The sequence below is a fragment of the Gekko japonicus genome, unplaced genomic scaffold, assembly GCF_001447785.1.
Source record: "Gekko japonicus isolate JY-2015 unplaced genomic scaffold, Gekko_japonicus_V1.1 scaffold247, whole genome shotgun sequence".
NCBI lineage: Eukaryota > Metazoa > Chordata > Lepidosauria > Squamata > Gekkonidae > Gekko > Gekko japonicus.
The window spans coordinates 1,129,564-1,142,793 of record NW_015166427.1 but is presented as its reverse complement, the minus strand read 5'-3'; the positions used below and the strand labels follow the sequence as shown (position 1 = coordinate 1,142,793).

Here is a 13,230-nt window from a genome sequence, read left to right as displayed (position 1 = left end):
TCGTCACTTTCGTTGAGCCCTTCCCGCGCTACCGAGCTTCAGGGGTTGACTTTACCATTTCCCCGAAAAAAGGGGGGGGGAGTGACAAGCTCTCCTGTTCAGCATTGTGCTCGCGCGCGTCCGGGGAAAGGGCGCGGGGAATGGCATTGTTTACGGCGCGGCGAGGTGGCTTTGTTGTGGCGCCTCTTCTGGGGCGTGGGGCTGAGGCATTGTCCGGGGGCAGGAGGAGAGAGGCAGGCGTAGGGACGTGACACAGACCGAGCCGAGCGCTTGGGCTCTGAGGGCGCTCCGTTTCCCCTGCTGCTCCTCGGCGTGTTGTTGGGGTTGCGGAGGCGCGGCTGTGTTGCTCCCTCCCGTCCTCAGCCAGCTCTTTGTTGTGGTCGTCTTAGGGAATCCTATATTAACCCCCCTTCGCGGCTTCTCTTCGGGCCCCCCAGCCCTGTTCCACAGAACCCGAGAGGAGGCTTCGCAGTTCCTTCGCCAGAGGCACCGACGAGCCTTCCAGGTCTTCGAAGAGACCAAGCAAGGCCACCTCGAGCGAGAATGCGTGGAAGAGATCTGCAACAAGGAGGAAGCCCGCGAGGTGTTCGAGAACGACCCTGAGACGGTAAGAGCTGGGGGGGAGGAAACGAAAGGAGGGCTGTTCTCTCCCCCCCCCCTCCGGGGCTTTCCCTTTCCCCTTTTAAACGACTAGCGTTGCTGCTGGAGCGGCAGCAACCGGAATGAGGACGCCAGCTGCTTGCACAGCTGGGGAAGTTGTTTGGAGGAGGAGCCATTAGATAAATAACTAGAACCACGCTTAGCAGGATTGCGTTTGGATTGCGAGGCCAAGAGCAGAGAGTGGGGAAATGAAAGCTTGGTCGTGTTTGTGGTCTACCAAACCGGCATGAGTTTCCGATGGGGAATCCTAGTTTTGGAGAATCTTCGTTTTTAAGGGTGAATTACATTCTAATGCAGCTGGATTGTAGTCGCTTGAGGGGGGGGGGAGGTGCGTCTTGTATTTTGCATATCAAAATGCTTATTTGGATAGCTCTCTGGTCACCTTCTTTTCTGCCTCAGGTTTCCACCATTCCCCCTTGAATAGTAGGTATCTAAAATGCTTCCAAGTACAGGGATTCCGCTGAAGAAATCTTTCACAGAGAAGCATTTAAAGATGTGCTCAGTTAGAGAAGCAATCAAAATGTCTCACTGAACCGGCAAATTTTCCTAACTTTCTGGACCTGTACTTACATCCTGAATTGCAATAATTGAAATTAAGTAGACTCTTACCTTTTAATTATTTGGCATAGTGAAGATGAGATGGTTACACAAGTATGGGTGTTGCTATTTTGTACTGCAGCTGTTTGCAGTGCAGAAGTCATTTTAAGGTTTGTGTTTTATGCTGCTAATAGCATTCAGACCGTCTAGCACTCTTGCAATGCATACAGGTTTTAGAAAAGGTTATTTCTAGTTTGCTTGCATTGTGGGGATGTGCATTTCTGAACAGGCTCTTTTATTGCTGGATTATCTGGCATTAGTTTAGGGAGCAAATTTCCTGGAGAAGAAACTGACTGGTGATTTTGCACTGGGCTGTGCTTTCCCGTTAATGATTTGATGTGCATGGGGGGGCAGGGTGAGAGTTATGTAGGTCAAAAGTACTGAGAATGGGAGGGACTTGGCTCTTTGAGGAGTTAGTGTTTTTGTATTTAAGGCAAAACATGCCTTGGCATGTATATTCTAATAGGCTCACAGCAGAGCACCACCACAGCACGAGTAGTTGCACAGTTGTTCAAAAATGTGGCAAATAAACTCTAAGTAGTGTTTAGTTTAGAATTCTCAGCAAGTCAGGGTCTTCATGAAGTCAAGGTGTTTGAGTAGTGCATGGAGAGGGATATATTATTGCTGTGTGATAAGGACTAATACAATGGAAAACTTTACATAGTAGAATGGCTTACTAGTTGCATTCCCATAGAATTCTGCCCTGTAATACTTATGTAAAATGTTAATGCTTTATATTGAGTCCATTACTTAAGGTAAACTATATAAAAATTCAAAACAACAAACAGACTCATGATTCCTTAAGAGTAATTGTCTTGTTTTGGCATAAGCTTTTAGTTGAGTAGTGAATTTCAGGAAACACCAAGCCTCCATTTTGATATAATTTTTTGCAACCTCCACTATATTTAAACTTGCTTTTAAACCAGGAAGAAGGTATTGTCCATGTGTGGCCTCCAGGATCAGGTCTCAGAGAGTAGTTGATTCTATAGGACTGCAACTTAAAAGGCTGTGGCCCAAGTTCCAATCCTTCCCATCCCTTGATTGGTAGAAACGTTGGTTCCTGAGACCCAGGGCTGGTGGTAGCGTACCCTGAGGAAGAGGAAGTTGCCAGGGCCCAGGACTTTTGGTGGGGCCCACTACCACAGACTTCCACCCCTGTGTCTCCCCTCCCCCATCAATACTTGTGCTCTCAACTGCTTGGAGTCATCGAGGAAGGGCATTTGGGTGATGTATAGTTGTGGTCACTTCTAATAGCAATGGCAACAGCTCTCCCAGCTGCATACATTGGCCAGTGCTGTTGAGGGGGAAGTGTGCAGGTGGCTCAATTAATAATAATTATTGCATGACAATGTGTGCAGTATAGCCAGGAGATCCTAAGGTTGTCTGACAGTCTTAAATTCTAGCTCTTTTAGCGTTATGTACCACTAGGTGGCGAGCTAGACTTGTTTTATGGCAGGAGACATTCCAGAGGTGGTGTGCCATTGCCTGCCTCTGTGTCACGACCCTGGTATTCCTTGGAGGTTGCCCATCCGAATACTTACCTGCTTAGCTTTCGAGATCTGACAAGATTGGGCTAGCCTGGGCTATCCAGGTCAGGGATGCAGGTGGTGCAGGGACCTGAGAATGGTTGGTGGGAGAGCTTGCAAGCAGGAGAAGATGAACAGGAAGGTAGTGGGCATAGAAAGGAGGGCATGAGGGGGTCCTGGTGGTGGGCATATGGGGCTCCTGGCACCCAAAAACCTGGAACCAGCCCTGCCGAGACAGCAACTAACTTCCTCATTGGTTGACTACTGCTAGCCAGATGTGTGAAGAGGTCTAGAAAAACTTTCAGATCTGCTCATAGAAATAGAAAAGGAACAGCATCACACAAAATATGAACTTTTGGTATTGAAAACCGTCATTAGCTACTGGTAGATTCAAGTGGGGTAGACGTGTTGGTCTGAAGCAGCAGAACAAAATTTGAGTCCAGTGGAACCTTTAAGACCAACAAAGTTTTATTCTACATATAAGCTTTCGTGTGCAAGCACACTTCTTCAGATAAAGTGAAACAGAAGTCACCAGCCATTACATATAGGTAGCAGGTGAGGAGGGTGTTGCCAGGAAGGGCCAATTAGAGTTAAGATGCATGAATAACCGAGCAGTAAATATAGCTAAGACTGGATGAAGGTCTTACCAATCACCTTCATCCAGTCCCTCTCATGGAAGGATTGTGGCTGAGTGGTAGAGTATCTGATTGGCATGAGGATGGTTCTAGGTTCAGTCCTTGCATCTCTAGTTAAAGGATCTTGCAGTAGGTGATGTGAAAGACTTCTGCCTAAGACCCTGAGAGTTGCTGCCAGTCTGAGTAGACAATACTGCCTCTCATGGACCAAGAGTCAATTCAATTCAAAACCTTTATTGGCATGGATCAGAGTCATAAAGGACCAAGAGTCTGATTCAGTATAAGGCAGCCTTATGTATTCAATGTGTAGAGGAAGCCTCAATAAATCACATGGCTTTTTATAGGGACCATGGCTCACTAGGAGAGCATCTGCTTGGCATGCAGAAGGTTGCAGGTTCAATCCCTGACATCTCCAGTTAAAGGATCTGGCAGTAAGTGATGGGAAAGACCTCAGATCCTGGAGAGCTGCCAGTCTGAGTAGACAATACTGTCTTTGATGGACCAAGAGTCTGATTCAGTATAAGGCAGCTTCATGTGTTCATGTGTTGTTGTAACTGTACCTCCTTGGTGCTACTCAGCCAACTGGAATTTCTACAACTGAACTGCAAGAGTCCTGCAATTAATCAGAGCATTTTCTGGTTCCTGCTCTGAAGTGATTTGGTGACTGTGAGTGGCAGTGACTCTGCGAACTCCCATCTTTCAAAAGAAAGGAGGCCAATTCTGCCCCCTTCAGTGGAAAGCCCCTGCCGTCATTTCCAGGAAACTGAGAGTCCTCCTTTTTCGTAATGGTCAGATGGATGTGAGAGGACTGAAGGACCCACTGGAGTTACCCTCATGGGCACCCAGGGGTCCCCAGACTCCAGAATGGATAACTTTGGGTTGGTCTTTAAGGCACTCTAAGACTCTTTGTCGTTTTGTTACAGCAGACTGACATGACTGCACCCCTGGGACTGAAATCTAACTTTATGGTTTTCTGTAGTAATTCACTCTAAGGTGCTGAGTAATAAGAAGCTCCGAATCTGAACTTCTTGGGGGTGCGAACAAGGTAATTTGAAGTCATAGCTGTATTGATTAGATTTTTGACAGGAAGGATGCTGTAAAATTAGCATAGCGAGTTTGTTAGCCAAAGTAGTGTCTACCAATGGTATTTTTATGACCCTGCCTTTCCCCCTTGGAGCTCAGTGTGGGGTTCTCCCCTTCCCATTTTATCTTTACAGTCCTTTTAAGTAGGTTCTGCTGATTGAGGCCTAAGGTCATCCAATGAGTGTCGCGGCAGAGCTGAGATCTGAACATAGCTCTCAGTTCTCTAACCACTATACAATACTGGTTCTATTGTAACAGCCTTGATACTTGGATCCTTTAGATTCAGCCAATTACTGCTGGGCAAGGTTTCTGAGCAAGGTGATTGAGAGAGTGGTAGCCAAACAGCTCCAGGGCTTTCTGGATGACACATCAGCATTGGATCCATTCCAGTCCGGCTTTCACCCAGGCCACGGGACAGAGATGGTGTCGGTTTGCCTTGACGGATTATCTCTGTAGACAGCTCGATTGAGGTGGGTTGGGGCTGCTGTTGTTGTTTGACCTCACGGCAGCGTTCAACACAGTTGATCATGATCTTCTGACTCACCGACTCACTGACATAGGAGTTCGTGGGGTGGCGGCCCTTTTTGTGGATTTTCTCATTTCTCCATGACCTTTTTGGCCCTGGCCCCAACCTGGTGGAACACTCTGCCTAATACCACCAGGGCCTTGCGGGATCTTCTGCAGTTCCACAGGGCCTGCAAGGTAGAGATGTTCTGCCAGGCTTTTGGTTGAGGACAGCCACAGTTTTCTGTCGTAGCTGGGACCCTCTCCCTTTCCCCCTCCCCTTAATTCTGATCTTGAGTTTGCTCTCGTCTTGCCCAGAAAGTGGCCAGGCTGTCCAGAACTGGGATGAAGTTTTTAGGGACTCCTTTTTAACTTTTAAAAAATTTGTTCTATTTTTGTTCTATTTGAATTTTTAATGTTTTGTACATTTATTTTATGGCTTTGTGCCTCTGCTGTACATTGCCCAGAACCCAACATGAGATGGGATAGGGAGATTAATAATAATAATGATAATGATAACAATAAAGTGGCACTATTCCTTTCAAGAGGATACTCTGTTATTACAGCTATTAAAGCAAGTATACTTATGGAAAGAGTTTGAATTCTTTGTGCTACCTGTTGGTATGACTTCTGTCAGATGCGGCCATTAACTTTACTTTTCTTCTGATCGTCATCCCAAAATTTACATAACAATGATATTATTTAACCTCTACTTGACAGAGGGTTAGGGTGCATGTGGCACTTCTTTTTTTTTACCCCAAGTTTTAGGGGGGGGGAAGAGGCAAAGGTGAACTGTCTTAAAAGGTAAAGGTTCCCTTGTTCGAAAGCCAGTCGAATCCGACTCTAGGGTTGCGGTGCTCATCTCCGTTTCAAAGCCAAAGAGGCAGCGCTGTCCAAAGAAGTTTCCATGGTCATGTGGCTGGCATGACTAAACACCAAGGCACACAGAACGCTGTTACCTTCCCACTGAAGTGGTACCTATTTATCTACGTGCGATTTCTTGCTTTCGAACTGCTAGGCTGGCAGGAGCTGGAACTAGAGACGGGAGCTCCCTCCGTCATGCGGCACACTCGGGTCTCGAACTGCTGAACTACCGACCTTCCACAGCCCGCAGTTCAGCGTCTTAACCACTTGAGCCTCCACAGCTCCTCCTGAACTGCCTTAGAAGTATGTTAATATACTGAGCTTGAATTGTATACTTTTGGTATTCAGCAATCAGTTTAGGAAAGGAGGAAGTATAGAATAATGGCTGAGCTTAGGATCAGGAAGTGCCCGCTCTCTCTCAGTTTTGGCCCCATTTGTAACACGATAATAACAACAAACAGTGCTTTTTTGTTTTTTAAAAAAGTGCCAGGATTCATATATAAGGTTGCGCAGATTTCTGTCAATTCTACCCTCAGTACTGGGAGAAAAGGTGGTACCATAACACACACAGAGACAAAAAAAGTCCTGAGAATCATAATACTTGCATACCTGTAAGGCACTACAATGTTTGAGAGTGCTCTGCACTTTAGAAAGTACTGTATAAACATACGTTGTTGTATGCTAGTGTGCCATTTAGTGGGCATATAAATGCAAAGGAAATGTAATACTAATGAGTGTTACTATGGGTTACACAGCTTCAGTGTGTAAATATGTGGGCTGAAGTCAGAACAATAGTGGATGCTCCGGGCTTTCGAGATTAATATTGTACTAGAGAAATAACATAAGAATTGTTTTGTTGGTCAGGCCCAAGGTCCATCTAGTTCAGCAGCCAGATGACTGTAAAGTTCTTGAACAGTTTATAATAAAACTAGCAGTAAAGCCCGTTGTGAAAGCAATACAACGAGATCTAGAAAGAGACTCTGGGGCAGTGCTCTGGCTTTGGGCAAACAGTGTCAATTTGCTGTGGTGACCTCAGCAGGGTATAATGACAGAGTCCACTGTTTTCTCCAGAGGAACTGATCTCTGCTACCTGAAGAGCAGTTGTAATTGTGAGTAATCTGTAGCCCTCACCTGGAGATTGGCAGCAATTGTTACCCAGGACAAAATGGCTGGTTTGGAGGGTGGAGTCTATGGCATTCTACCTGTCTGAGGTCCCACCCCTCTGCAAACCCCACCCTCTCCAGGCTCCACCCCTCAAATCCCCAGGAATTTGTCAGCATGTAGTTGGCAACCCCATCTCCTTCCCAGCTAGCCACCAACCTACCATTATCTGCCCCTTTGACTTCAGCTGACTTCTGCCCTCCCTTCTGCAGAGCAGTTGTAATACTGAGTGCTCTCCAGCCCTCACCTGGACCTGGCAATTAGAGGTACATTTTCATGAATATAGAAATTCCAACCTTAGTAGCTATTATTAAACCTGGCCTCCATGAGTTTGTCTATGCCATTAGCAGTTAAGGAAATCTCAGCATTTTGTGGCAATTAATCAATAGCTATTTCTGATCCTTGCCATAAAGAATATTGTAAGCCACATGGGCCCTCGCTTGGCGTGTTTGTCCCAATCAGAAACACAACCAGGGAGTCTTCTGACGTGAGCAGGAAAACTTTATTCAAAGGGGAACCCAATCCTCAAAAGCCTGAATTCCAAAGAACAAATGAAACCACAAGCTTTTTATAATTATGCACAAGTGGGATTTTCCTATTGAAGCTATTGTTTCTTATTTCTAACCAGAAACCCAAAATGGAGTTTCTTTGGTCCTTGTACCACAATATGATCAGTAAATCCACAAAATGAAACTAGGGGACAGACCAGGATAATTTTTCTACAAACCTGAAGGGAGTTCCAGTGTTGCTGAATAATTTAAATTTTTTTTAAAAAAACCCACCCCAAAACCACATTCGGGGACTAAAACGCTCAAAATAATAGAAATGCCTGTAGCTTTAAGGAAAAATGCCTACTGAACTCTCAGGGGCTGTTGAAGGTTGCTAGTCAACCATAACAATATTGCCAAGCCTTCCAAATCTTGGTTTCTGTAAAACAAAACCATGGGGCTGAAGGAGGAGTACACTGGGAGCCTGAAACAGCCCCGGGAAAAGTTCTGCACTACCTCCACACTGTCATGTCCCCTGATTAAGGAGTCACTGGGGACAGGCCCAGCAGTGACTACTGGAACCTAACTATACACACAATTTGGCCTGGCCACACAGTGGTGGCCACGTGCAACTTGGCCTGGCCTGGTGCAGCTCAGCAGTGGCTACTGCTGAACTGGGCCCAGTCTCTGCCTGTCCTGGTCATCTCGCAGGCTGAACAGACTTTTTTTAGGGAGACGCTGTCAGAAAGGGCTTTTTTTCTGGGGGAATGTGCCAGAACAGAGTTCTGGAGCCTCTTTGACATAATTCTTATAAAAATGTTTAAAAGTTCATTCACCTCTTTTTCCAAAAAAAACCGCCCTGCTGTCGGGTATGACAAAGGGAAAACTGAAGATGGGGGCTGGTAAAGGTAGGTTGGCTGGTGGGCAGGAAGGAGAAAAGGAAGCAGGAAAAATGAGAAGCTTTGGGAAAGAAGGAATAGTAAGGCGGGGATATGGGGAAAATTAGGTGCCCCCTGAAAGTCCTTTCAGGTCCTCCTCCATTCTAATTATGCACAGCATGAGCATATTTTCCCATCTCTTTGGCCTGAACCGTTTCAGTAGATGATCCTGAATTTATTTTGAGAAGATATCTGTTAAGTCGCTCGCTTAACAAAGTAGTTGGAGAGTGATTCAGCAAAGATTCAGCTGTATTCATCAACTCGAACACAACCCCAACACGGATCAACATCCCTTTTTAAACTCTCCCGGCTAATGTAGCCACGCCTTACTGTACAATAAGATTGTTTACATAACGACCAATCATAGACGTTCCCGCTCAGGGAACTTGCTGGTACCTGATTCGTTAGTTCTACCTGGGCTACCAATACGATTGGATGGATTAGGATCCTAGCCCAGGACGAAGCTTTACATGGCATTTCAATTATGTTGTTCACATACAGTTATGCATTCAATGGCAGCTATTGAATATATTACAATATCCGTTCCTTTCTCACCATTCATAATTTTCTGAATCTTCATTATGCCCTTTAAATGGGATTGCCAAAGTCCAGGTTCAGTCTGGAGATCTGGAATTTCAGATGATTTCCAGACAATAGCGATCAGTTCCCCTGGAGAAAATGGCTGCTTTAGAGGGTGGACTCTATGGAATTATACTCAGCTGAGATCTCTCTCCAGCACAAACCTTACCTTCCCCAGACTTCACCTCCAAATCTTCAGGAATTTTTCAAAGCTGTACCTATTTGTAAATCATCTTCTATAAGGCTCAACTTATGTTAGACCACCGCTAACAAAGATCCGGAGAGTGATTTCAACAACAGTGATCAGCTTTATTGTAGGTACGAACAAGCACTTGAAAGAAGTCATAACCAGAATAACTTAACATTGGGAGCTAGGCTCCTTTTAAACAATCCCGGGCTAATGTAGCCACGCCCATTTACAATAAACAACCAATGAGGTTGTGCGAATAACGTCCAATGAAAGTCCTTCCCTCGCAGGGAATTGGTACAGTTCTGATTGGTCGCTGTTGTGGAGCTAGCGACCAATAACAAGTTGGCTCGGAGGAGCCTTCCTCTGGCTCTAGCTTAACATGGAGAGTTAATGCGGCGATTCACGTAAGCCTTTTAGAATACACCACAACTTATTTAGTCTCTCTTGATAAGGAAGGTGTGTTTCCTTTATAAACTGAGCTTCTCTAGCTCTTATGTACAGTATCCCATGTATGAGCACCTTAAGTTGTAAGAGTTTATATACTGTTATGGTGCTAGTTTCTTTTCAAGGCCTTTCCTAATAATCCTGAATACTGAATTTGTTCTTTAACTACTGTGTTAAAGTAAATGGATGTTTTCTTGCAGTGATTGGCCTCAAGATTTCTTTTGCTGTTTCAAATGGGACACAGAGATATTACAATCTGTGCTTTATTTGCTAGCCTGTGATCTGTGCCTTTTTCTGTCAGCTGAGCCTTTCTCAAAGGCAGGGAGAGGTCTTTGCTGAGAATTGTGTCCCTACAGCTGAAACCAGCATGTCTGTCTAGTCTTTCAATCATTGCCAAATGTGTTGTGTATTTTTTTTTAATGTGAGGAATTGGGTTGCATATTATGTCATTGAAATCTGTTGCGGTAGTGGGTGGTTTGCAGTCATACAGTTTCTCTGCAGGGGAGAATTGTTTAAGAATGACAAATTGTGACAGAGATTAAGCAAGGTCTTAAAGCTTGACATATTTATGGGCAATCCTGTTTATGGCATGCTGTCATGGTTATATCTCAAACTGTATCCTTTTATATGCTGGTTCAACAAGTATTAGGCTTATAGTCCATTAGGGAATTCTAAAAGATGATTTTTGTTCTGCTGAAAGAAATATAATTCCATTGATTGACCCAGAACATCAGGGAAGAGGTTTTTGAAGTTACAGGAAGATTCATTTTTATAGTGCATTAGGCAAGTAGGCAAGATGTTAACTCAGGCTGAACTTCAGGAAACCTCCAAGGTATGTAGCTTTAAGAGAAATTGCATTGTTGTGTTTGGAATGTGTTTTAAGTCTGCAAGGCATGTAATCTATTCTGCATAAGTTATACTAGAGTGTGATGGAGTCTAGATGAGAAAGTTGTGGAGTGTGCGCCTTAGGCTTTTATATCATGCAGTGGAGCGGAATTGACTGACCTTTAGTGTTCCATCAGGTATTCAAACTTGTTAGCTGATACTGCTAAGGAATTTGGCTGAGTATTAAAAAATTGTTTCCTAAACAAAACTTGGAGGAAATCGAAGGGTGTTTTGGGCACTGAATGCACCTCTTGCCCGGTTCAGATGTCTTGCTGCCCATATGCCAGACTTTCAATGGGTACTGGTTTTGCTGTGACCTAGGGTTGCCAGCCCCCCGCTGGAAGTGTGGAATCCCCTGCCCCCAGGGCCCTGCCCCCCCCCCATGCTGGTTGGCTGCGGGACTTATCAGGAGCAAGAGAGAGGCCCAGGCTGTCACCAGCAACGTGGCAACATCACTTTTGGCATGTACTAGAAGTGGTGTTTGGCCAAAAAAACACCACTCTATGGTAAAAGCCATTGTTACCATCGAGTTGTTCCCAAATGGTATTTGGCAAAAACAAACAAACACAACTCCTCTATGGTAGAAGCCATTGTTACCATGGAGTTGTTCCTCAAATGCCAGAGGGTCACTGAGATCCCAGCATGATGACATCACTTCAGGTACACACTAGAAGAGACATCACTAGCCATGTAGTCTTGGCCTCCCTCCTGCTCCTGGTAAGTCCCCTCCATCCCCCACCAGTTGCCAGGAGGGACCTAGCAACCCTACTATGACCACAATATGATACGTCAATAGTTTGTGGGATTTTTTGCAGTTGGTACAGGGCTTCCTTGGCAGAATATAGTACATGGTCCCCCCAAAGTTAAGCATGTTAAATTGTATTGATTTCAGCAGGGAAAACTTTCATCTTAATTCTCCCTGTTGAAATGAATGTGATATGCAGCTGTTCTTACAAATATGCCTAATTCTGTTCAATTTAACTTAGTACCCTGTAGGTATGCCTTTCATACTGCATTAAAAGTGCTTAATTTTAACTGTGTCATGTCCATTCATAAGAATTTGATGGTTCATCATAATCTCTTGTGTTCAGTCTATATGTAATGTACACATTGATTGGGTGGTGATGTGAAGAAACCTTGTCTATGATTGGCTGAACTGTCCTTATATCACAGAGGGATAGCAGTAGTGGCGCCTCTTCTTGCCATTGGCTGAGCTGCTTAGATCACAGAGAGAAGGTGAGGTAGAAAGGCCTAATGAAAGAAAGGAACAGGGAGTCATCTAAATAATAAAGGCAAGACAAGACCAGAAACAGAAGAAAAGAAATGGAAGGAAAATTTGGGGAAGAACAGATAGGAGAGCATAGGTCAAGAAAGCAAAAGTTAAATATTAATTCGTTTTAAAGCAACAAACCTAATTTCTGGCTGATGTAATGCCATCCTTCCATATCAGACTATCCTCAAAGGAAAACATAAAATTCTAATATCCATGAGAATAACTGTAGGTAATCAAGTCTCCATCTCATGAGTATGTCCTGCTAAATATGTGACATTTTAGCCTTTCAAATTAATCATAGAATCATAGAGTTGGAAGGGACCTCCAGGGTCATCTAATCCATTCACAAATACCTCCCCCCACACCCCCAGTGACGTTTGCTCCATGCCCAGAAGATGGCAAAAAAAGAAAGACCAAACCTAGAGGATCCCTGGCCAAACTGGCCTGGAGAAACAATGCTTCCTGACCCCAAAGTGGTGATCAGCATTTCCCTGGGCGTGTAAGAAAGGGCCATGAGAACTAAGCCCTGATGCAAACCGCCCTGCCCTCCCTTCTTGTGATCTCTTGTGTTCATAGAATTAGCATTTCTGTCAGATGACCATCTAGCTTTGGTTTAAAAACCTCCAAAGAAAGAGAGTCTACCACCTCCTGAGAAAGCCTGTTCCACTGAGGAACAACTCTGCCAGGAAGATTCTAATGTTTAGTGGAATTTCAACCCAATGTTTCTGGTCCGAACTTCTGGGGCAACAGAAAACAGCTCTGCACCATCCTGTATATGACAGCCCTTCAAGTATTTGAAGATGGTTATCATATCACCTCTGAGTCATCTCCTCTCCAGGCTAAACATACGCATCTCCTTCAACCTTTCCTCACAGGACTAGACCCTTCTCCATCTTCGTTGCCCTGCTCTGGACACATTCCAGTTTGTCTATATCCTTCTTAAATTGTGGTACCCAAAACTGAACACAATACTCTAGGTGAGGTCTAACCAGAGCACAGTAAAGCGATACCATCACTTTGCATGATCTGGATACTATATTTTGTTGATACAGCTACGGCATCAACCGCTGACTCATGTTCAGTGGATGGTCTACTAAGACCCCTCAATCCTTTTTGCACATACTACCGCCGGGACAAGTCTCCCAGATCCTGTAATTCAGTTTTAGTAATACCTATTAGGTCATAGTCCCCTTCCTGTATTAGGACGTCAAATTCCTCCTGCTTGTTTCCCATACAATGAATCCCACGGACCGCCTCCGCTTAGGGAGACGATGGGGTTGTTTTACTCAGGGATCGGTGAAGGCTGCTTTATTCCTGGGAAACTGGGACTGTTTGCACACCATGCCTTGTGGTTTAGCTGTGAATTAACTGTTTTGTTGTTTTGTTTCCATGCAAGCAGGTTT

At 44.7% G+C, this 13,230-nt stretch overlaps 1 protein-coding gene across 1 annotated transcript in view; it reads left to right on the top strand.

The window, feature by feature from the left end:
- Positions 1 to 13,230, top strand: part of GAS6 (growth arrest specific 6) — a 66,835-nt gene that overhangs the window by 578 nt on the left and 53,027 nt on the right. Inside the window, exon 2 of the mRNA XM_015411758.1 lies at positions 438 to 607. Coding sequence (XP_015267244.1) covers positions 438 to 607 — 170 coding nt within the window. The remainder of the gene's footprint in view (positions 1 to 437; positions 608 to 13,230) is intronic.